General features: G+C 36.4%; 1 protein-coding gene across 4 annotated transcripts in view; it reads left to right on the top strand.

Moving 5' to 3' along the window:
- VWA8 (von Willebrand factor A domain containing 8) overlaps window positions 1–26351 on the top strand; it is a 354390-nt gene that overhangs the window by 56929 nt on the left and 271110 nt on the right. For 3 of the 4 annotated variants that reach the window (XM_058548242.1, XM_058548244.1, XM_058548245.1), the window contains exons 5-12: window positions 444–611; window positions 4713–4877; window positions 5549–5598; window positions 6340–6448; window positions 8711–8815; window positions 17857–17988; window positions 19916–20050; window positions 20149–20226. In XM_058548242.1, the coding sequence (XP_058404225.1) occupies window positions 444–611; window positions 4713–4877; window positions 5549–5598; window positions 6340–6448; window positions 8711–8815; window positions 17857–17988; window positions 19916–20050; window positions 20149–20226 (942 nt within the window). The remainder of the gene's footprint in view (window positions 1–443; window positions 612–4712; window positions 4878–5548; window positions 5599–6339; window positions 6449–8710; window positions 8816–17856; window positions 17989–19915; window positions 20051–20148; window positions 20227–26351) is intronic. The other variant, XM_058548243.1, reaches the window with a different exon arrangement.

Consider the following 26351-nt stretch of genomic DNA (forward strand, 5'->3'; position numbering starts at 1 on the left):
ACCTTATAGTCTCTGTGAGTTCTCACCTAGCTTATTTGATCCTCACAAGAAGCTTGTGGGGTAGATAGGGCAGATTGTAATCTTCATTTCTTTTTTGTAGTTAAGGAATCTGTTTCCTTATTTAATTATGTTACCAATTCAAAGATAGCTCTTAGTTTTCTATTTCATTGAGCATATACCTAAAAATGTCACAGCTGCAAGGAACCTTAGAGACGTTTCTTCCAATCTCTTCGTTTTACAAATGGGTCAACAAGCCTAAAGAAAGAAAATCACTTGCCTAGGATCGTATAGGCAGATAAAGCAAAATCAAGATCTGGAACCCAGCTTTCCTGATTCCCGGTCCCTGTAATAAAAACCACAGGTTTAATTTGCATTACAAGTAAAATTAGGCCATGCTCTGCTATCTTTGATATTCTCATATTGCTTTTGTTTCTTGGAAATAGTGTGCAGTTCGTGCAGCCACAGAAGGCAGAACTCTCATTTTGGAAGGCTTGGAAAAGGCAGAGAGGAATGTTCTGCCTGTTTTGAACAACTTACTGGAAAATAGGGAGATGCAGCTTGAAGATGGACGCTTCCTAATGTCTGCCGAGCGTTACGACAAACTTCTCCAAGTAAGAAAAGAAAAATTTGGCTGCTTTGTCTTAGCTGTTGAGCTGTGAGTAATGCCATTTGTTATATAAGACATGATTGTATCAGAATGAGGACAAATGTCCAGGTGACCCATATCTGTGGCAAATTTCTGAGTCAAGTCATGAGTTGGCAGTATTACAAGGCTCTTCTGTTTGCAGATCTTATTAGAAGACCTCCCAGATTTTTTTTTGCCCAATCTAATAACTATCCTTTCTTTCTCTTTTTTTCTCCTTTTAATTCTTCTTCCCTTTCTCCCTCCTTTCCTATCTTCCTTTTTCTGTCTCTCAACAACTATTTACTAAAAGCCTAATGGCTTCTAGACAGTGCTAGGAGTACAAAGCTGAATAAAGTCCAGTTCTTGGCTTCAGGAAGCTCAAGGTCCAGTAGATATTGATAGAAATGAATAAGGTATTTAAAAGATACCCTAATGGTCCAAGCGACCAGTATCTGATGGCTGAGTTGTTGTGAGAGCCTCCCAACTGGATGCCCTGCTTCCACCCTGGCTGCCTCACAGCAGTCAGCGATCTCTTTAAAACGTGTGACAGATCGAGTTATTCCTCTGTTCTAACCCTCTGAACTACTAGTATGCTCTTTGTTATACCTTAAACATGCTGGGTAGGCATTCTCGTACCTTACAGGTGCTTTGCACAGGCCCTTTGCTCTTGCGGAATGGTTTTCTCCTGGATATCTGCTTGGCTCACTTTTGTGCCTCCTTCAAGTCTTTGCTCAAATGTTGTATTATCAATGAAGCCTGCCCTCACCCTCCTACTTAAAATTACAATGTACCCTCTGCCCTCATACTCCCTTACCCTGCTCTATTTTTTTCTGTACAGTTTTCTAACATCCTACATGATTTACTTATTATATTTTTAGTTCATTCTCTACCTCCCTCTACTAGATTATAACTTTCACTGGGGGAGGGATTTTTGTCACTGATGTCATCTCAAGCTCTTAGAGCAATGCCTGGCACTTGGTAGGTGCTCAGTAGCCATTTGTCAAATGAATGAATAAGTGCAATAAAATCTAAATGCTGTGATACAAGTGAAAGAAGGCAACCACAGGGAATGTGGGGCTCTTCAAAGGCTTTGGAGAAGGGGATCATGTAATGTCACAAAAGGACAAGAAGACAGCCCTTGTTTATTCAGCTCCAGCCTTACCAGACTGGAGGTCTGCGGCTAACCAGGTCTCCAGGGACTAATGGCTCTGCCTCTGCATTCTCTCACACCTGTTCTGTAGAGATGCATGTATGCTAATCTTACTATCCCAAGTGGGTTACAAATTGCTCAAGAATAGGATGTGTATCCTATGCTGCGTCTTGATCCTGCTACCAGGGAGCTAATACAAGCCCAGAGCACCCTAGGCACTAAGTAATGGATGTTGACACCAGAGGGTCTGATTGAACTGATGTTCCATGACTGGGAGGACCAGAAGCATCTAGAAGCATCTCTTTCTGATTCCCTCTGTGTGAGTCTTTTTCTCAGAAACCTGTCTTGCAACCCTTTTAGCACTGTGTTTCTTTATTGTTTATGGGAGTTTCTAGTTGGTGTTTTCATGTACTATGGTTGTTTTCTTTTAGATCTATCTAAAGATGGCATCATACTAATATAATTAGAAGGGGAAAATTGAGGATTTAATCAGTAAGAAAAGTTAAATTCATCTGTTCATATTGTTATAGTTAATTTACTGAAATGAAAGCCATTTTTATTTTTTAAATTTATTTTAAATTTTATTAGTTTATATTTTATGAATAATATAAATATAAGAATAAGATTTTTTTTATTTTAAACCTAGGTAGATATTATACAGAACATTTTCTCTTTAGATGTTTTCTAATTACAAAATAACTATTATTTGCTCCTATATAGTTATTTGCCATTTTTAGTAAATGATTTGGAAAAGAATACTCAGAATATGAATCATTTTTTTTAAGTATAGGAATTACTTCACAGCAAGAAGTTTGATATATTTTTTATTCATGTAGTAGAATTCTATGCAAAGTTATTAAACATATTACTTTGGATAGGAATTCGGAATATGGGGTCAAAAGGGTTTTAGTATACAAGGAGTGCTTATTATTATTAAGTGAGAAGAATGTACTACATTGTTTTTTCCCAATGTAAATATCAGTATTTTTATTGATAAATGTGATTTCTGTATTCATAGATTCTGTCTCATGAGAACCTCATAGAATATAGGCAGGATCCCTTCACATAACACCACCACCTTAAGACATTTTCTATGATAAAAAGATTCCAACACCATAATTTAAATCCCACTTATTTCTAGCTGGATTCAATAACCAAATTTGAATATTTCAAAATGTTAGTAGTTTCGTAGAGGTGATAGTAATAGAATTTTGTTGTTATGGAAACAGGTACAATCGGTTTGTATAAACTTTATTTATATTCTGATTATCATTTTTGGGTAAGTGGAAAATAGAAATATTCAACTCTTGGAAGATTGAAACTTCCTGGATGAGAAACTCTTGGTTTCTCAGCCAGGGCTATATCCAGATTCTCTTTTTCTAGGGCATGTGACATAGTATCAGTGTTAGTCCTATTAATTATGTAGGATCATGATTTTGGTTATGCTTGAAATAATTGTTCATTATGTTTTAAAATTATTTCATATAGTCAGTCCACATACATTTGTCCTATTATGTGCTGGAGGTAATAAGTCCTCTCAAGAGCTTGGATCCAGCATGAGACAGTCATGTACAGAAGTCAATGCACAAATGTATAATGATAGAAGCTTGCATAGTACACAGTGAAGGAGTACAGAAGTGGTTCTAATGAGGGCAACGGATTAGAGAGGGAGCCGTTTTGATGATGGTGTTGTTTGTGCTGAGCTTTGAATGATACTTGTGTTTATGCTGTGCAAAGTGGAAAGGTGTTCCAAGCAAGTGGGGCAGTGTTGGTAAAGCAGCATGATGTGTCTGGAGAGCCACATTTGTGAGATGGGGCTGGAGCACAGGGTAGGGGAAGGTGGGCCGAGGGGATGTTGTGCAGTAGTTGCTGAGACTGGGAGAATCAGACATGAATCCAGCCAGGAAAGGCCTTGAGTGTCATGCTAAGAATTTCTACACTGTCATATGGGCCACGCCCTCTGAAGATCTTCTGAAAGCTGAGGACCTATCTCTTAGATTGTGCACATGCACATTCATATAAACTTTGTAAGCTCCATGGATCCTACAGCTGAGGACAGTGAAGAGCCACTGATAGGGGCAGGCAGAGAAGGAAAGAATTTAACATTTAACAGGTGCCTGCTATGGACTAGTTGCTTTCACATACATTATCACATTTAGTTTTCGTGACAGCCATAATAATGTTGGTGATATTCCCACTTTATAGATGAGAAAGCTGGGGCTTGGAGGGTGTAATAACATGCTCCTGGTCACTTAGCTAGAGTTTGCATCAGGCACTAGAGCCAGGATTTATAACTCCAAAACCTGTGCTGTTTCCAGTCTCTCAACTCCACCATATACTAGTTGTAGGACCGTGGGTAAGTTATGTAACTCCTTTGAACATCAGTTTGTTCATCCACAAATAGGAATTAAATGTCTGTTTGGATCTGGTGAAAGTTAAATGAGAAAAATTCATGGAAAGGGCTTACCATGCAGTAAGTTTTCAATACATGTTGGTTATTACTATTAATATGCCTTAGTAGAAATATACCTATGAACATAGTTATCTATTTAAGGTCCACGAGCAGACTCTGCTTTGCTGGTGATCTTCCCCTCTAAGACTACCTGTTTACATCCTCTGGTCTGGACCAGTGTATTTTCCTTACCCTCCTGACTCTCCCTCTGTGTTACTGACTAGGGCTTAGAGATCTGGCCCACGTCTCCCTTGTTCCTTGATGCATTAGCTGCTTCTCCTTTCAACAGCCGTCTTCATATTGTGAACCTTCCCTGGCATCCTGATCCTAGTTTCACTTTGCTCCCTTCCTTGACAGTTTGGCTTTGAGGGTGTTCTCGAATACAGTTTACTCAGCAGTCAGGGCCCGAATTCCTTAGCTTGGCAGCTCTTGCAGTTGTAATCTGTATCATTGATGCTGTAATTTTTGGTCTCTTATCCTTTTAGGATCATACCAAAACGGAGTTAGATGCTTGGAAAATTGTTCGAGTCAGTGAAAATTTCCGAGTGATTGCCTTGGGCTTGCCAGTGCCTCGGTACTCTGGGAATCCATTAGACCCCCCTCTCCGTTCTCGATTTCAAGCCAGAGATATTTTTTATCTACCCTTTAAGGTGAGTATGAATAAGGATAATTTATTTTTTAAATAGTTTTTCTATTTATAATAAATTCGATTCTATAAAAATGTTACTATGTTCATAGATGTCCCCCTCAGTAATTAAAGGAAAGAAAAAAACAATATAGGTTGAAGAAAATCTCTGGAAACAAGGAAGAAAAATTATTGTGACATTATTCTTCTGACAGATTAAAAAAAGGCTAACTTTTCTTTTAGAAAATGGCATGTATCAAGATATGATTTTTTTTTTTTTGTGAGGAAGATCAGCCCTGAGCTAACATCCGTGCTAATCCTCCTCTTTTTGCTGAGGAAGACCAGCCCTGAGCTAACATCTATTGCCAGTCCTCCTCCTTTTTTCCCCCAAAGCCCCAGTAGATAGTTGTATGTCATGATTGCACATCCTTCTAGTTGCTGTATGTGGGACTCGGCCTCAGCATGGCTGGAGAAGCGGTGCGTCGGTGCGCGCCCGGGATCCGAACCCGGGCCGCCAGTAGCAGAGCGCGCGCACTTAACCGCTAAGCCACGGGGCCAGCCCCAAGGTATGATATTTTTGCTATTAATTACTTAGTGTCTGCTTAATTAAAAGGTTGAATTGTGTCTATAAAACATTTGTATTTAATCTGTTACATTCCTTATTAGTTGATTTGGTATGTTTCTATGTTACTTTAGGACCAACTTAAACTGTTATATTCAGTTGGAGCCAATGTTTCTGCTGAGAAGTAAGTATTTCAGCTATGCATACATATATATTTTTATATAAATATCTGGACACTTAACATTGAATTTGTTTTGCCCGTTCATTGATTGATTAATTCATTAATCCAATAACTGTTCTTTGAAGATTTTTTAGTAACTATGGTAAGTGTTGATGATCAAGTTAATAAGACATAATCTCTGATGACAAGAAACTGAAGATCTAGTAGAGCTTAAAGATATGTGAATGGTTTAACATAGTGTAGTAAGGGCCATAATTTCAAAGTATTGGGTACTATTGCATTTGAGACTTTACAAAAGTTTCAGAAAGGCACTGGCATTTGAGATGGGTCCTAAAGAATGAGTAGGCTTTTGCCAGTTAGAGAATGGAATTAAGGGATTCTAAGAAATTTTTGTTAAAGCATGGGATGTAAGAGTGTCTGCCTCATTCTTGAGGCTATAAAAAGCTCTTGGTGACTAGTATTTAGGTTTGGATTGAGAAAGGTGGGAGGTGAGGCTGGCAAGGTGGATTCGGGCCAGGTTGTGAAAAACCTGACATATTGTGACAGATTTAAGAAATATATCTGTGTATCTAATCATCTCCTGAGTTTTAATGAAATATTATAATATGGAGCTGTTGTTCCTTAAGAATTTAGTAGTAGATGTCATCTTTTTAGAATAAATTCGCCCAGCTATTTTATATTTAACAGATTTATAAATTAAAACTATTAGAATAAAATTTAATGTCACTTGTTTTGTTCCCCTAGAGTTTCTCAGCTCTTGTCTTTTGCCACCACTCTCTGTTCCCAAGAATCTTCTACTCTTGGACTTCCAGATTTTCCTTTAGATAGTTTACCAGCTGCAGTTCAAATCCTGGTATGTACAAAATAAATTAATGACTAGTATACCCAAATGTGGCAAAGAAAATCTAAAAGTTAATCCTTGCAGATTAATCACTTCAGTTTGCTTTGTCATATTCTTCTATAAATAGTGAAAGATCTGAGATTAATTTACTGTGTAGTACAGTAAACTATACAGAGACCAGTGACGTATTCTGAGCTCTTAAAGAGCTTACAGCCTTGGAGGGGGTAAGGTAGACATGCAACTCAGGTGCAAGTTCCACAGAGGGAAGGAGGACTTTACCCTGATCTTGTAGAGGTACGCTGCAGTGTAAGTCATGCCTCAGACTTGCCCCAACCCGAGGCAGGGGATCTGGGGTTTTCACACTCTAGCACCGTCAGTCATTGGTTACTGGTCATCCCAGGGGACACAAATTCCCAGGCACTAGCTGCTTTCCCTGCCTGTGAACAAAGCTGGCTCCAGGAGCTCAAGGGCAGTCTTTTTTAAAAGACCTGCAGCAGCTGGCTGTTGGAGGGGAAAGCTAGGGGGGCCACAGAGAGGATAAAAACAGACCTGAGGGGATTTCCACTACAGTTTCACAAAGGTCATGACAGTAGTGTCTGGCGTGGTGGAAAGGCCCTCCAGGCAGAGGGAACAGCACGTACAAAGGTGTTGACTTACAAAAGGGCCTGGTATGTTTGGAGGATGATAATAAGTTGTATTGTTAGAGCAAGCATGTATGGTGAAGGGAGATTAGAACCTTGTTGTGAAGTGTTTTGCATGGTGAATGAAGTTGTCTGGATTTTATGATGTGGAAGAAGTGGCCCATCAGACTCTGTTAAGTAGCTGAGGTGTGCAGTAAGCAGATACATGTTGGAGGAAGATACCTCTGTTGGCAGTGAGGAGGGCTGGGAAGAGCGTGGCTGTACAGGGAGCAAATAGGGAACTGTTGTAACAGTCAGTGAGAGACCTTACTAAGGAGAGAGTAATTCAAGGTAGTGGGGATACCACCTAGACAAGAGACTTATTTTTAAACTTCTGTTGCTAGTTATTTTATGTTTCCTGAGAGTCAGTGAGTTAGGTTTGCCAGGTATAACTGTTCTATACCTAGAACAGCTTTTCTTCTCCTATTTATCATGTCTTCTACTTTTCATTCTTTTTGTTTTTGCTCAGAACTTTTTACTTTGATAATTCTCAAATCTAAAAAAAAGTTCAAAAATAGTAAAATGAACATCCATATTCCCTTCAACCAGAATCACCAATTTTTAATGTATTGCTGCATTTGTTTGCTCTCTTTTTTTTTCTGAACCATTTGAAAGTAAATTGCAGTCCATAATCTTAAATACTTCAGTGTGCAACTTCTAGGAATTAGAACATTCTTCTACATAACCAGAACACCATTATTATACCCCTCAGCATATTAACAGTAATTCTGTACTACCATCTAATAGACAGTCCATACTGAAATTTCCCTAATTGTCCCTGTTAATAGACTTTTTTTTTTTTGAGGAAGATTAGCCCTGAGCTAACATCTGTTGCCAATCCTCCTCTTTTTTGCTGAGGAAGATTGGCCCTAGGCTAACATCCGTGCCCATCTTCCTCTGCTTTATATGGGACGCCGCCACAGCATGGATTGATAAGCGGTGTGTAGGTCCGCGCCTGGGATCTGAACCTGCGAACCCCAGGCCACTGAAGCGGAGCACGCAAACTTAACTGCTACGCCACTAGGCCGGCCCCTGTGTTAATAGACTTTTAAAAGTAGAGTAAACAAAATTGGGAAAGCAACTTGATTTGGGGGAAGGATTTAAGGATAATGAACACTTTCTAACTTTGTAGTTATAACTGTGAAGCTGGGTGAATGTGGATAAGATTAACTCAAGATTAGGAATAAAGGGGAAGGAGAAGGTACTTTGGGTTGAGTAGGGTAGGGAAATGTGTTTAGATATGTAGTTTCAGACATGCTGAATGGGGGTCTATGGGATATCAATATAGTCACATCTCATGGGCAATTGAGAGTTCAAGTCTAGAGCTCAAGAAAGAGGTCAGGACTAGAGATAGAGACACGGGAGCCATCAACGCATAGGCGGCAGCTGAAAAATAGAAGTGGGTGAGCTTACCAAGGGAAAGGATGGGGAACAGGAAGAAGAGAAGAGAAAATAATGAATATTTGTTTTTATAGACTTCTGGAAAATATGAGAAACCTGTAAGGCAATTTCAGTGTCATATATATATTTCAGATAAATTTTCTGTGGTTATTTTAGATATTCCTCATTCCTATATATTTTTGTTCCTAAATAGGATTCCTTTCCTATGATGTCAATCAAACATGCAATCCAGTGGCTTTACCCATACACTATTTTACTAGGACATGAAGGAAAGATGGCTGTGGAAGGTGTTTTAAAAGTAAGTATCTGCTTTACTTTCGTTCCTTTCCTTTCCCATTTTCTCTTCCCTTCCCTTCCCTTCTTCCCATCTCTTCCTTCTCTTTCCTACTTTTCTCTCTCCATCTTTCTTTCTTTCCCCTGCCTTCCTTTGTCTTTCCTTATCTTCTTTTCCACGGGTGGAGGCATTGGCATGCCAGTGACGGGGAAGCAAGCACAGAGATGGCTGATGAGGTTGGGAGATTGTTTACATTGAGCAAATAAGTAAATTAATTGAGCAAATGAGTGAATGTATTGAGGATAATAAGAGTTCTGTTTCTCACTGTTGGAGAAGGAATTTATATACGTAGAAAGGAGGGAGGAAAGAAAGAACCTTGCAGTGTTAGATTGGAATTGGAGAAATCAGTATGAGCTCATGTTTTTTCAATATATAAACAGATAGATACAGTAATAGATATAGATAGCATGTGTGTGTATGTGTATACACACAAATTTTTTCTAGCTCTGTCCCCTGAGAGGGCCTAAAAACTATAACACTCCAGTGGCAATGATCATACCAAGTGCCGAGATATTGGTTTCTAAATACCACACTTCCCAAAAAGAATCAGGACTCCTTGGAAGTAGGGCTGAATCAAGGTGCTCAGCACAAGGAAAGTACATGGTAAGCCTGGACTATCTTGTTGTGCCCAAAAGTAAGGAAGTGTTCAACAAATTATGTTGACATGTCAAAGTGACAGAGGAGCCAGCCCGAAGTGGCTCTCACTGGCCAAAGTCTGAGACAATTTTGGCATCAAAATAATGATAGTAATCAATTATAACCCATTGAATAAAATAGGAATCCATAAGTCCGTTTTGATATAAACAAAGAAATAAATGCATGGGGGAGAAGTTCTAAGAGAAATAGGATATTGACATAATCTAGGAATATCTCCCCCCCAAAATACTCACTTGACTACAAAACAGGAAAATGGTATTTTTACAGTAAACACCAACTTGGCCAGGTGAGACAAATTGACATCGTGTGCCTCCTTAGTGTTTTGCTGAGAGGACGTCAGTATCATTTCAGGAGTATTCCAGATAAGAATTCATGGTGTGAGTCTGGCCATGAGGAAGTATTGTATATACCTAGGTTGAGGGCAGTCTTACAGAATGAAAGGCCTGTATTCTTTAGAACTGTCCAGGCCGTGAAAGACAGAAAAACTGAGGAACTGTTTCAGATTGAAAGATACTGAAGAGATATGACAGTCAAGGCAGGTAGGAAAAAGTGGCATTGTTGGCACAGTTGGTTAAACTTGAATAGGGTCTGTGGATTGAATAGTAGTGTTCTATTAAATTGATCTCCTGATTTAGAAGCTTATGTGGTGATTACCTTGGCCAGAGTTCTTGTTTCCAGGAAATATGAAGTGGAATGTTCAGGGGTAGTGGGGCGTCATATCTGCAGGTTGCTTTCAAATGGTTCAGAAAAAGACCAATGATATTGGATGTGTGTGTGTGTTAACCATTGGGAAATCTGGGTGAAGGCAAAATAGAAGTTCTTTGTACAGCTATGTCCTGCAACTTTCCTAAAAATTTGAAATTATTTCAAGATAAAAAAAATTTTAAGTGGCTATCCATTATACTTCATTTCAAAATAAAAAAATTTTTAAAGCTAATATCTAATATGACACTGAGTTAAAATTTATCTGCCTATAACTTAAATTATTAACTTGAAAAGCAAGCATTTTATATAAAACTATGGAAATTGCTATAGAGCTGTCATATAAACTAATGAAGTTCTCATTTTTTTCGTAACTGGCTTATAATACATGGAGCATGGTTTTCTTTTAAAATATGTGTGGCATAATTTCCTCATTTTATAACTATATATTTAAAAGTGTTGACCCTTGGCAGAGATTTATTTACTCACCCAAATTAATTCCTCTTTATGAAAGACAGTTTTTGTTTTTCATTTATAGGTTGGCTCAAGGTGCAGATTTCTAAAGAGTAGGTAGAATGCAAACACTGAGCTGTTGTGGCTGTATGTATAGGCTCTTCATTTTCTGGAGGCCAGGATTTGACAGCCTTATGCGTATGGAATAGTATTTGCTTCTCCCTTACCCCAAAATCTACAGAGGGTCTTTGGGAGTATAGAAGTACTGTCTCTGCAGCTGGTAATAGTGAGAACTCAGAAGAGTGGAACAGTAGATTCTAGTTACTTTAGTGGGATTTTTTTTTTTTCACGTATCAGCTAGTCAAAGAAATAATATTTTCTATGATTGGTGGTTTAAATAATAACAGTAATAAAATAAAAGCAATAAAAAGCTGTTCCTCGTAGATGCTGAGAAGTGTAGTTAGGGACAGAATCTAAAAGAAAAGCATAAAGAAGTAAGGGGAAAATAATAGTCAGTAAAGAGGCAAAGGAAAGTAGACAGAGACAGCAGAGAACAGAAGCAGAGCTGAGAACAGTGAAATAGCAGCCACCAATGAAAGAAAAGAAAAGTCTGCTGTGTGTGAGAGAGGGGGTGTGGGGGGGCGTGGGAGAGAGAGGAGGAGAGGAGAGAGGGAAGAGGAGGAGGTGCAAGGATATTAAGGGGATAATGAAGAACCGTTTGGAAATGGGGAAATTAATTCATGGGCTCAAGGAGTCAGGAAACACCCATTTTCTGACTATATAGTTCACTTTAAGTTTTATTCCAGGCACTGAAGAAAAGAGAACTAGAACTCATATTTGATTTAATCAACATCTAAGCTAAGTTGATGTTGGTCATTGAGGTAGAGCACCTAGTGCTTAAGAAAAAAAGGCCGTGATTCCCAATGAGCTCCCTTGATGCCCATCAGCACAATGCCTAATGCCTTGGGAACAAGGGTAAATAGGGAGGAAGAAAATGTCATGGGAAGTTGTGATAAAATGAGGCAAAGTCTTTCATGACACAACTGAGAGAAGATATTCAGTGTCTAGGTAAGTCACTTATGAACAAAGGTCTTTATTTTTACAAAGAAACCACTTTGATGTGTTTCTGGTCTCTAATTTCAAAACTAGTCATACAAATTAGGTAAAATTACAGAATACCTTTGAAGAGTTAAGTTTTCTAAGGAAAGTAGCTAGTGTTGCTGCATTTTGTTGGGCCTTTATTTTGACCTTCATAATTAAGGGAACATAGAAAACGATTGAAGGTCCATATTACAAACAGAAATTATTTCTAATTTGATTGTAGAGTTTAAAAAAAAGGAAATGCTATTACTTAGATAAGGGGAAAAAAGAGATTATCTTTTCTTGCCTTGTGTAAAGAGCTAGTTAAGGAACTGTACTTCTTTTTCCGACTCCTCAGTGGGGGGGTGGGGGTGGTGGTGCTTAAATTCATTCATCTGAACCTAATGAAGAACTTTCTTTTTGTAAGATCATTACACACTGATGCATACAACCAGATCACAGTATTAAATCTCTCTCCTTAAAAATTGAACAGTTTACTGATTGGTATAATTCTTTGCGATCTGTTTGGGGGCAGTCTATGTGGCCTGTTTGTTATTCTAAATTTCTCTATTTTCTCAAGCTAATGTTTACAGACGAACAAAATTTTATGTATCCTCAAATTATTTTGAATTAAGAGAGGTGAAAAATTAAGGAAATGTTGAACTTGGAAAAAAATCTTGAATTAAAGGATAGAAATATCTATTATAATAGCACACCAAGAAGGTACATATGTATGTATACAATAATTTTTCCTTGATAAATAATGATTATTTACTGACCTAGATTGTCATAGCAATTGATAGATAGTTGCATTTGAATTAGATATCCATTTGGATTTTAGTGTAATCACTTAATTAGACTATTTTTAAGGGAAAATAATTACTCACTGAAAAAGCAGTCAGCTAAAATTCAGAACACTTGCTTGTTTCTAAACAGCTATAAAAATGGCTGGAATGTCTTTCATTCCCCAGATGGTGCTCGTCATATGATATTCATATTCTAAAAAAATGTTTCTGTAGTCGTAAAATCACTTCTAGCTTTTAGTTAAGGGTGTCTTAAAGAAAATACTCTCATTCTGAATTTGCTGTACTTTAAGAATGGCATGCTTTGTTACAGTATAGTAACAAGTACCTCCAGGCTTCTAGTACAGTGTCTTGGCTCTCCGTCCTTCTTAGGTAGGACTCCATCATAACAATAGTTAAATTAGTAAGTTCCGTTGGTGATTTAGAAAGGATGTGCTGCCACTTATCCACTGATAATATAATATGAACTGTGGTTGTTGCTGAGAAACTTGGAAGGATCTTGCATTTAGTGTTTTCATTTTAGTTCAACAAACATTAATTGAGCACTTATTATTTGGCAAATGATGATGTGCATACAGAAATCTGGAAATATAGAAACGGATACGATCTGATCTCTGCTCTCTAGGAATTTTTGGTTTGGTTGGAGCATCAGACATGCGAGTAAATAACTATTTTAATGCAATGATTTTATAGTAGTATAGGATAATAATGAATAACTCTGGTCAAAGTAATAAAGATCTGAATTAGGTCAGTGAAATAGAGATTGAATGGATATGAGAAATGTTTCAGAGGTGGGGTGATAGACTTTACTGATAAAATACAGGTGGGTTGGGGAGCTGTGAGAGAAGGTGAGAAATCCAGAATGTCTATGAATCCTAGCTTGGACAACTGAGTAGAGACAGAGGCCATTAATTAACATGAGAAAGTAGAGAAAAGGAGCACCTTTGGGGTGGTGGCTAAATAGTTAAATGCAGTGGAGTCTTTTTGAATTTGAGGTTCCCAAGTGGGTTTAACTAGCAGACTTGAAAATATGGCTCTGGAGCTATTTTGATATTAAAGATAAATACTTGGGAGTCATTAATGTATGGGTGTTAGTTGAATTCATGACGATGAATGAAAGAACCCAAGAGAGCATATACAGTGAGAAGAAATACTGCCTGAAGACTGAACTCTGGAAGCACCAACATATAAGGATTGGGCAGTGGGCAAAGAACCTTCAAATTAGGCAGAGGAAGAGCAGTCAGAGAGATAGAAGTAGAACAGCAGAGAGTATTCTTATGGAGCATTGAGAGAGACTGTTTTAAGACGAAAAGGATAGTAAGTTTCAAATGCGGCAGAGATGTCTTTTTGAATGAAGACTTTTAGATTATTTATTCAAAAAAGATTATTCATTTCATGTGTTCTTCTGTCCAGTCAATTAGCCAGGCACTGTTGTGTGTAGATGCAGCAGTAAGCAAAATGGACAAAATTCTCTGCCTTCACAGAACTTATTTTTTAGTGAAGGGCAACAATCAATCAATTAAGTACAGTAAGTAAATAAGTAAAGTATGTGGATGTCAATTGAGGATGCCCTCACTGAGAAGATGACATTTGAATAAAGACCTGAAGGAGGAAGAGGGAGTGCTGTGGGAGGAAAGCATTTGAGACAGAGGGAATAACCAGTGTAAAAGCCCTGAGGCAGGAGCATGCCTGGAGTATCCTAGGAGAAGCAAAAGACAGTGTGATGGGGTGGAGTGAGTGAAGGAGAAGAGAGGAGATGAGGTCAGAAGGTACAGGAGGTCAGCTCATGTTGGGCCTTTATGCCATTGAAAGGACTTCTGCTTTCAGTCTGAGGGAGATAGAATGTTGTTAGAAGGTTTTGAGTGGAGGAATCTCTTACATGACTGAACGTTTTAACAGGCCCACTCTGGTTGCTGAGTAGTGAGTCAACTGTGGAGAGTAAGGGTGAAAGCAGGGAAAAATCAGTTAGTAGGTTGTTGTAGTAATTTAGTTGAGAGGTTGTGGTGGTTTTGACCAGCTGTGAGCTTGGTAAGAAGTGGTTTCGTTTGGATTATATTTTGAAGATAGAATCAATGTGGTCTGCTGAAGGACTGGAAGTAGGGTTGAGACAAAGAGACAAGGATGATTTCAAACTCTTTGGACTGAGCACCTGGAATGATGAAGTTGGATATAGAGAATATGGGAGGAAGATGACGACCTGAGTGTAGTACGTGTTTAGTTTAAAATGCCTATTAGCTACCCAAATGGAAATGTCAAGGGGGCAGTTGCATGTAGAAGTCAGGAGTTTAGGAGAGAAGACTGAACTGGAGAGAGACATTTGGGAGTCATGAACATATAAGTGGTTTGTAGTCTGAAACTGGATGAGATTATTTGAAAAGTGAACGTAGATAGAAAATATAAAAGATCCACTCCTGAAGTATGCTAGTGTGTACTGGTCAGGGAGCTGACGATGAACCTGCAAAAGAGACTGGGAAGGAGGGAACAGTAAAATAGGAGGAAGGTAATCTGGCAAATAGGATATTATTGGTTCGACTTACCTGGAGCAGTGCTAGCAGAGTGGTGGGAATGTAAGCCAAAAATTAGTGAGCCAAATAGTAAATCGGAGATGAGGAAGCTGAAACAGTGATTATATAGTATTTGTAAAATAAGTTCGATGGTAATCAGAAACAAAAAGATGATGGGTTACTTAAGGATGATGTAGAATTAAGAAATAGCTTTTTGTTTGTTTGTTTCTTGGAACGGGGGAGACGAACATCTTTATAGGAAGAAGGAATAAAATCTGTGGAGTACATGGAAAATATTTATGGAAATATGGTCTGGGGGAGGCAGGAAAGGATGTTTTCAGAGAACCATCGTGCCTTGGTTTGGAATGATGGAAGAACATATTTTCCACCCAGCAATTGGAACAATGGAGTTGTAAACTGAAATGGAGACAGTAGACTTCTAGTGGCTTTCCATCCACTCATAAGTAAAGCAGAAGTCCCTTCTACTGAGATAGTGGGAAAAAAAGTAAGGATTGATGAAAATGCATAGGTGATTTTGAGTATGAAGGAAAAAGAATTTCATTTGTTTGCTCATTTAATAAATGTTTATTGACCATTGACTGTGTCCCACTTGTGATTCTAGGTTCTGAAGATTTGAAGTGAACCAAATAGATACATTTTGATATTGCCCTAATGGGGCTTATATTCTAGTGAAGAAGGAAGGAATATGTGCCTGAAGGCTCTGTTGTGGGTAGAAGAGGCAGCTAGATTACCTGCTGAGATAGGGATGCATGGGCTCAGATTAACTCCTAAAGAGAGTAGTAATGGTTTGTATTAATTGCTGAAGGGCTATGGGGAAAGAGCCGAGCAGAGACTGGGGGCTACATATTAGTTTTGTAGCCAGACAACATGGTATGGAGAATTTCTCTTTTAATGCTCAACAGCCTGGAAAAAGGTATGATGAAAATGAATAGCTTGGTGGAACAGGATTAAGAATTGTGAGGGTGAATATGGAGGCCTCGCAGACCAACATCCATGTGATTTACATTTCCTTTTATTTAATTATACTTCGCAGTTCAAATAATGTAATCCCAAAGAAAGTGTATCAAAAAATCTGCTAGTACTGTTTGTTTAATTGAAATTCAAGAATTCGTAGGAAATACTAATGTAAAATGGTAGAGTAAATAAACTTTGATTTTCTACTTCTTGCTAACATGTAGCCTGTAAGAATTATATATCTATCTTACTCCTCAGTTACCTTTTTGATTAACAGTCCTCTAAATTTCCTATGCCAACAAATGATAATTCACCTTGCAACTTGAGTTTTTTTTACTATTTTGGTGTATTCTAGCCTACTATTTTTATTCTACTGAAATATTTTAGCTTGAATTATTTATAAGGACATAACTGTATAGCAAGTGGTTCAAGACATTACTGTTCATTTCTGGAATATAAGTACTCTGCCATCAATCCTATATAAAGTTAGACTGACATTATTATAGCTGGAATAAAAGCATACCTTTAAGCTCATATATTTGTTTTCTCAGAATTTATTGGCTCTAGATTCTAAATTCTAATGAATTTAATTACTTGGGTAAGGTCTTACTCCTTTCCTATTGAAGCTCCCTTGAAATATAGTGTAGCATTTTTTTTTTGCATGAAATTCAAGTGTCAATAATTGTTATTTGTCTACAACATAGAAGCAATTCCTACTGAAGTGTGTGGTACTATTGGAATTTGCATACATAAAATGCGTAAAGTATAAAACATTTCTTTATGGTAGCACAAATAGACAATTTTTCTTAGGTTTGGGGAAAGAAGTAAGTGATTATCTTGAGTACTTATGACACTGAAACAAAGACTTGAACTGGGCTGTTATATTTAGAATGTTGAGGTTGAGGATAATTTTCTTCCCCCAAATCTGTTTTCTGGAGTTGCATCATTCTATTGCATAAGCAGGGATGTTTTTGCATTGAGGTACAACTCTTCACTGTAGTGATAATGTTCTAAAATTATGGTAGGATTTTTGGGGGGGTAATTTCTGCCTGTTTAATACTAAAATTAAATTAAGCTTTTCATATTGAACATGGCTGCTATTAGTAGGGCATAGGATTTAATTAATTTTCAACTAGTATTCTCATTTTTCATATACTTATTTGTGTTCTCTGTGTACATTTTTTGTATAACTAGCTGGTATGGGGGGGATGCAACCAAGTGTTAGAACATTAGTAATTCGCCCATATGAAGAAGGAATTAGTGGTCTTGGCCTTTTAAATCTAATTTGAGAAATATTGAGAACCTACACTGCATAAGGCACTGTGCCAGATACTGTGGAAGATTGACTGTTATAATTTATTAATCAGTTAAGCTAAGCACACAAGCAAACAGCAGAATGGTGTCCAGGAAGCTCTTGTTTCATGAATTTCAGGCAACATATTAACTTCAGTTGATTTAAGAAATCAATTGATATAGGCCTCATTTTATTTTAGCATGTTTTCAAGAGTCTCATCGTCCCTTTCTAGGAAACTGGAACCTTTGATTATCAAGAAATGTAGGCTGTGAACTTCCACCAGGTCAGGAATTCAGTGATTCCATTGCCTGTCATTTAGTAAATTTTAGGGACTGTTTTCATATCACCTGTAGTAATTGGCTTAAGTAGAATGGTTTTTATAAAAATGGGAAAAAAAATTCTCCTTAATTTTTTTTTTTACCTCTACTTTTATAGTATAGAGTAAGTTTCAGTTCTAATTAAGATGGAGTCTTCCAGATATCCAACATTAATACTAAAATGAAAAGCAAATTACATGATTTTCTTGTAATTTTATAGCGCTTTGAACTCCAAGATTCAAGAAGCTCTATGCTTCCCAAAGAGATCGTGAGAGTGGAGAGGAGGACTGAAAACCATGTCCCCAAAGCTTCTGTGACTGTCCGGATTGCAGAAAAAGAGGTTACCATTAAGGTAATGAATCAAGGTTTATGCTTTCTAAGATGTGCCTTTGCCCATTTTTATGACCTAAGTTGGGTTTATGATCCCCTTCTTTGGCTTTGTAGTTTCAAGTCTGTATATCTGTGTTTATATTTATCTATGTATCCAGAGTCCTGTATGATTGTAAACTGGAAAAGTTCAGGAGAAACATAGGGACAGCTGTTCCTCAAAAATCAAAGTCGACCTCTGGGAAAATCAAATCAAGTATTGATAAATGAAAGCTTTTTGTACTCTGAGTCCTTGGTAAGAAATAGTCAATGTTTTCAAATATGTTTTAGCAGTCAGGGAACACTCTTTTTGAATAAAATCTTTCTTAGCTACATGAAACAGTTAAAAGAGGAGCTGTTCTAGTTGCATGGTTTTTAGAGGAGGGGAAGGATATTTGGTCATAAGCTCATCTGCTTGTTCTGCCTCCCTTCTTCTAACCCTTTCTTTGAAGTCCCTAAGAACCCCAACAGGTGATAGAAAACTATCACTAGGAAACACAGCTTGAAAAATGCTGACTTAAATAAATTGTAAGTGAATGTAGGAAAGAATAAATGCTTGCTTTCTTATGTTGTGATGCAGCAAACTTTAATTATAGGCTTTTTTTGTGTATTTAATGTGATATTAGTACTTATTCATGTTACTGTATTTATTCATTCATCAAACTGAACATTGATTATGTCTACTATGAGCCAGGCTCTGTGTTAAGATTTACTGTTGCCTACTGTATGCTAGTAACTGTATTTGTGTCTTTGCATATATTATGCCATTAAATCTCTCAGTGACCCTGGAGTTAAATTTTATTTCTCCATTCTATTGATTAGAAAACTGAGATGTAGAGAGGGTAATCAATTCACCCAGGGTCACCAGCTAGGAAATGTCACAGCTGGAACTTCTAGACAGGATCACTTTCCATTACACTCTTCTGTCTCCTTCAGATGAGTGACCTCACAGAACTGATAGTCTAGGATAGAGGCAATGAGTAAGGACTGCATTGGAATGGCTATGGGGATACAGAGAAGGAAGTAATACTGAAGAGTCAGGAGGAGTAAAGAAAGCATCAGAGAGGCGGTGTGGCTTGAGCTAAGTCTTGAAGAATGACATAGGAATTTTCCAGTGGCCTAGGAGTGGAAAGGTTATAGGACATTTCAGGCAGTTTAAACATATGTCCAAAGGCATTATTTGCTTCCCTTTGGTAATGGCTTTCTAACTTCATTGCCTTCAGTCCCTTCCAGTTAACCTTCTATGTTACCACCAGGATGTTCTTTCTTAAATGCAAATATGATCTTGTCACTTCCAAACTTACAGTTCTTTATGGTTCATGTTGTGTACAGTATGATCACGTCCAGAGTCCTCAGCAGAGCATGGAAATCCTTTCCTGATAGGGCCCCCAGGAGACTAATAAGGAGAAAATAGGAAATAAAAGGAGGAGTAGATGTGAAGGATGGGAGGAGAGATTTTAGGAATAGGTGCTTCTGAGTGGTAAACTAAAATAAGAGTGAAAAAGGATTTATGGACGTGGATTTCAGAAATCAAGAGGTCATTGGTGACTTTGGAGAGTCCCAGTGGACTGTTTTTAAATTCTGTACTTATAACTGGAATTTGGACAAAAACTTTCATTCTCAAGTAGTGACATTTGTTATTATAAGTTATAAATAGCATGAAAATGACATGATTCTTATGAAAACATGCGGCTTTAATTTTAGAGGGATGATTGATTTGAAAGTTGGATGATGATAATCATCAGATGTGTGAATGAGAAAATAGATCCCGTGCTATTGAAATATCAAAAACAGTATAGAATTGCTTTGAGCAAGGAATTAGTAGAGGCTTTCAAATGGCAGTTGTGTGCTTTCAGGAACTAGTATTTTGAGAAAAACATATGCATATTATATTTACCTCTCTTTAATTGTAGGTGCCAGCTGGGACCAGGCCATTAAGTCAGCCTTGTGCATCAGACCATTTTGTCCAGACTGTAAGCCATAAGCAACTATTGGCTGAAATGATGCAGTCTCACATGGTTAAGGACATATGTTTAATTGGAGGAAAAGTAAGAATGTCAGCCTCACTGCAAACTTCTGTTTCCTGACTGTTGATTATTTCGACTGTTTGTTTTGACTTATGCCTTGAATGTGTTTCCATTTGTAGGGTTGTGGAAAAACAGTCATCGCTAAGAACTTTGCAGAAACCTTAGGATACAACATAGAACCTATCATGCTCTATCAGGTACAATGTTCATTTTTAACACCTGGTCTATAAACATATATGTTTGGACCATTAGTAGAATTTATAGGTAGTCTTCCTTGAGTTATGACCTGTTAAATTTTTGGTGTAGATAAATAACTGAAATAGCAATCAAACTGGAGTACAATTATAATTATTTGGAACTTTTGAAGGTACATTCTAGGCTATATGATGTGCACAACATTCAAGGGGCTGTTTTTCAAGAAAAATTCATTTTACATGTATGTGCTCACACACAGAGTACATTTAATAGTAATTTGGAAATCTAAACAAAATGGATTTTGGCAGCAGTGGGAGATATTTAGGTATTCACTGAATATATTATTATTATTTTTTTATTGCGGAAAAATATACATAACATAAAATTTATCATTTTAACCATTTTTAAGTTGTACAATTCACTGGCATTAAGTACATTCACAATGTTGTGTAACCACCACTCTATTTCCAGAACTTTTTTATCATCCCAAATAGAAACTCTATACCCATTAAACAATAACTTGCTATTTCTTTCTCCCTCCAGACCCTGGTAACCTCTATGTTACTTGCTGTCTCTTTGAATTTGCCTGTTCTAGGTACCTCATATAAACATACACGTTTCTCATTGAATTGTATGATTCTCATATAAGTAGAATCATACAATTTTGGTCCTTTTGTGTCTAGCTTATTTTATTTAGCATGGTGTTTTCAAGGTTCATCCATATTGTAGCATATACCAGAATCTCATTCCTTTTTTATGGCTGAATAATATTGTGTTGTATGTATATTCCACTTTTTGTTTATCCATTCATATGTTGGTGAACACTTGGGTTGTTTCCACATTTTGGCTGTTGTGAGTAATGCTGCTAGGAACATTGTTATACAAGTATCTGTTTGAGTCCCTGCTTTAAATTCTTTTAGGTATATACCTAAGAGCAGTATTGCTGAATCATATTGTAATTCTATGTTTAACTTTTTGAGAAGCCACTAAACTGTTTTCCACAGCAGCTGCACTATTTTACATTCCCACCAGCAGTGTACAAGGGTTCTAATTTCTCTACATCCTTGTCAACACTTGTTATTTTCTAGATTTGTTTTTTAATAATAGCCATCCAAATGGGTGTGAAGTGGTTACTCATTGTGGTTTTGATTTTTCATTTTGCTAATGACTGATGATGTTGAGCATCTTTTCATGTGCTTTTTGGCCATTTGTGTATCTTATTTGGAGAAATGCCTATTCAAGTTCCTTGGCCTATGTTTTAATTGTGTTTTCTTTCTGTTTTTGAGTAGTAGGCATTCTTTATATATTCTGGATATTAATCTATTCTCAGACATATGATTTACAAAAATTTTAACCAGTCGGTGGCTTGTCTTTTCACTCTTTTGATAGTGTCCTTTGAGACACAGAAGTTTTTAATTTTGATGAAGTCTAATTTATCTTTTTTTGTTGTTGCCTATGTTTTTGGTGTTATATTCAATAAATGACTACCAAGTCCAATATCATGAATTTCCCCCTATGTTTTTTTCTAAGAGTTTACAGTTTTAGGTCTTACATTTAAGTCTCCATTTTGAATTACTTTTGTATATGGTGTAAAGTAAGGGTCCAACTTCTTTCCTTTGCTTGTGGATATCAAGTTTTCCCAGCATCATGTGTTGAAAAGACTGTCCTTTCCCCAAAGGATGGTCTTGGCATCCCCATCAAAAATCAATTGACCATGTATGTGAGGGTTTATTTCTGGGCTCTTTATTCCATTCCATTGGTCTGTATGTCTGTCCTTATGTCGGTGTCACACTCTTTCTTCACTCAGGAAATGTGAGACCTCCAGCTTTGTTCGTCTTTTCCAGGATTGTTTTGGCTATTCAGGGTCTCTTGAGATTCGGTAGAATCTTAGGATAGGTTTTTCTATTGCTGCAAAAAAACACTGTTGAGATTTTGATAGAGATTGCATTGAATCTATAGATCACTTTGAATAGTATTGTCATCTTAATATTGTCTTCTAATCTGTGAAAATGTGAAAGTGGATATCTTTCCACTTATTTATATCTTTTAATTTCTTTCAGCAATGTTTTCTAGTTTTCCGTGTACAAATTTTTCATCTCCTTGGTTAAATTTATTTCTAAGTATTTTGGTGGATGTACATATTGTATATAGTATGATAAAAAAGCAGACTTACAGCTGGCATTTTACAGAGTGAAATTTTCTGTCATGGAATTTTTTTGTAATAATATCTCCCAAGACATTTTTATCTTGGTAATTTCTTTATTCTATATGTTAGTTTTGGGCTGGTTATGGTACCTTCTTACTTATAGCAGAGTCTCTGTTTTTATTCTTTGAACAATTTTGGAATCAGATATGATACTTTTTACTTACATTTTAGGATGTATTTTGTGTTTTTAGATTATTCTGTGGTTAAACATTTCTATTGTTACTAACACTAAATATATTTATATTAAAAGTGTTGTTATTTTTGAAAAATGACATTTAAACCAGTTACTTCTTGAGACCTTAGATCATAGAAAATTTTGTTAACAGCTCATATTTCAAATGATTCTGTTGAGAAGATTCCTTTCATGCTGCTCTAAAGTACTTTGTGCCTGTTGGTTGAATTGGCCAGAGTTCAGAAGGAATTGTGATCACATGGTACCAGTAACTTTGGGGCTACAAGCAGAAGAATCTATTATAAAAGATACGTGAGAATGCTCCCTGAAATTAATTTGTTTCTTTCTTCTGGGTAGTTTAACTCATTCAGAGCACCAACGTACCATTTAGGATTTTGAGTTGCATTGAAAAAAATTTTGGAAACAAAAGAGAACACATCCTGCCTTTGTATAAAACTAAAACATAGTGGATCTATACCTCAACTATTTTGTACAGTTTTCATTATCATATTTCTAGAAAGACAAGTAAAGGTAGGTAGGTAAGAAAGGAGGTAAAAGTAATTAAGATAATTAATTAATTGAAGAACTTAAAAGGTTCAAATATTTACTAAGAAGTACTCTATGATCTTAAAAGATTAAATTTATTAAGAAGCATATATCCAAGTTTATGAAATCATGAAAACTAAGAGGTAAGGTGAAGAGACTTAAACTAGCAGCGATACCCTGAGTCTTGAGAGATAAACATGTAGGGAAAAGAAAGTAAATTTCTACATTCTGGGGCACATGGCAAGTCTTGGAACCCACTGGAAGTATATTTTGAAATGAGTTTTTATCAATTGATTCTAGGTCTACTAGATTTTTTAAGGAAAATAAGGAAATTGGAGGTGGGGGTTAATATCTCTAACAGTTTATGGAAGATGCCATGAAGAGTACTCTGCCCTCTTACAAAATCACCTGCTTGGTGTCTTTGTCAGAGATCAGAAAAAAGATGGTTTAGCTCAATATGCTAGTTCATCTGTCCATACCTTCTATAGCTCATGTTAGAAGTGATCGGAGGATAGCATTTTATCATCTCACCAGTCTGTTAACCATGAACTTTCTGATTTCCAATGAATATATTTTTCTGCTGAATAATGGGGGGAAAACCCCCAAATCATCAATATATTTATGAAACAAGTTAAGTTTTATTATAAATATCTTATATTCCACTTACAGGTCAAGGATAAATACAAACATAATTTACCTCCCCAGGTGCCATTGCTTTGAAATCATATGGAGAAGACCTTTTGAGGATAGTATTTCTTTTCTCTCTGACTCCATTTCAATTTATTCTTAGTATTATTTCTAAAATTGTATATATTAATATTTTCTTCACATTAAAAAAAAGCTCCCATTCTAATGAAAGCTGGAAATAATTTATGCTTCATCAACTTTTCCAAACAGTACTCTTTCTGTATCAGGTTTCTGTATAAGTTTACAGTGATTTTTACACCATAGTGGTAAATTATTTTAAGATCATGTGCTTGAGCTATGAAAATTATGGTCACCTCATCCTGATATCCATTAAAAGAAGAACCAAGCAACTGAATATGTATGTCTCCATCAATTTAGATCTCTCAGCTCCACTGGAAAACTACTTAAAGTATCCTGCCATTGAGAATGTTATCTTTATATGTGAAAGAATTAATTAAAGAGGCTGAGAACAGATTTTCTTATATGTTGTTGGAGAGTGACAATAAACTCACAAAAATATTATTTTAATATTTTTTTACTTTCCTGTTCAGTTTGTTGATTGATAGATAAACAAAACTAGGAAGATACTACCATTAAATTTGGTGGCAGGCCATTCTATTTCCTGAAACACTTTTGAGATATGAAGTCAGTCTCTTCTAGTTTCTGCCATACAATAAGATCATTTAGTCATGTCTTATTAATCCTCTATCTGAAAAACATGGATGATGATAACTGAAAGGCACGTAAGTTTCCCAGAAGAATATTTTACCCATCCTCTGCATATATGCTGTCTACCTCATAGATGTCCTGCAAGGATTGGGAAAACTGGTGCAGAGGTAAGCAAACGAGTTGTGTATTATGAAATTTCCTTTTCCAATTTTGCTTTTCTGCCCGTTAATTTTTAGAGAAATGTCTAGGAGAAAAGTGGTTTCTAGAAGTATAGACTTTAGAAGGGTAGAGAAATATAATGACAGTAACATGTTTTGTAGGTAAGTTTGTTTCTTTCTCTCTCCACATGGCTTCTTTCCATGAACTGGCTCAAGCATATATTAGGCACTGTATTGACATTTGCAGATTTTGTAAACTGTTAGTCAGTTGGTTTTTATGATAGAACCAAGCTCCTGAAATCAAATATAAGACTCTTTTTACTCACACTTTTATATTTATTTGTAGAGCTCATTGATCTCTCTGGGACAGAGGAACTAATTTAATAGAATTGAAGAATAAATTTGGGTTTTATAATAGTATAGTCAATATTAATGAAAAATTTCCAGAAGTTTGACCTGACATGGAGAATTCAGTGGGAATAAGTAACCTAACATCTGTTTTCCTAGAAGATGTGGAGATTTCCTTGTTATTTGTACATGTATAAAGCTACACTTAATCTATGGGTTTTGTCTTATTTTCAGACTTGACTGTTTTTAGAACTGGATTTCATATGAAGAAAAAGAAAAACAGAGCCTTAACACAAATTTGTAGTACACAAAATAAGTTTTGTAATAGGTTATAAAAGTCTTAAATCATTTGACTCAAGTGTTAGGTCAGATTCTTTTAACTGATTATTGTTTTTTTAGTGTTGAAGCCAGTGATTTCATAGTATTGAAGAAATACAAGTTATTATCTTTTCCTTTACAACCAGATAACGGCTTATTTCCAGATTTCTTTCTACACTGTCATAAACAGCACCAGACCTGAGATCACTTTCTTTTGTTTAAGCACTGGTTGGATTAAAAGCCAAGTTAACTGCAAAATAAAATTTTAAGATCAAATAAGTTTATGTGACTTTTAATGAAAATAATCACTGTGTAAAACATGTTGACGTCTTAGGATCATTTTTGACTCCTTAGCTAGGTGTTTCTTCCTATAGCTAAACTCAAACCAAATCCTTTCCTCCATCTTCCATCTAATCTACAATCCGCACTTCTTCCTGTTTATCCAAATACAGTGGAAATATCTTTTACTTTTTTTTTTATTCATTCTCATTTGTTTTTGTTGGTCTGTGTCTTGGATTTATTTACTTCTTGTCTTTGCCTTAACTTTGCACTTTTCTCTCATGAAGATTTCAAGATAACTGTATTCATTTAAGTGGTTTATATTCAACCTTGGAAGCTGACTTTCTCCATGATTCTGTAACTCATCTTGTTTGCTTGCTTTCTTATTTTGCTACAATCTGTCATCCTTCCTGTCTTCTTACTGTCTTTTCTTTTCCCACATACAATAACCTTCATAAGGCTAAGTATTTACTCACCTCAATTCCTTCAAATTTCTTATATTATAAAATTTATTTTCAAAGAACAGTGTATGTCATCATCACTAGGAACTTTAAAATGGTTGACTTGAGCAATCTTTTTCAAGTCCCAGGCTTGCCAAGTCTTCTATCTTGTATCTTCTTCACTTTCTCATTGATAATGATGTTGCTTTATCTCCTGCCTCCTTTATGTAGAATATATTTTAAAATTTATTCCAATCCATCAGAGTATAAAATCTAGTGCAGCATAAAATTTAAGAAGTTAGCA

Source organism: Diceros bicornis, chromosome 9 (genome assembly GCF_020826845.1).
Source record: "Diceros bicornis minor isolate mBicDic1 chromosome 9, mDicBic1.mat.cur, whole genome shotgun sequence".
NCBI classification, from domain to species: domain Eukaryota; kingdom Metazoa; phylum Chordata; class Mammalia; order Perissodactyla; family Rhinocerotidae; genus Diceros; species Diceros bicornis.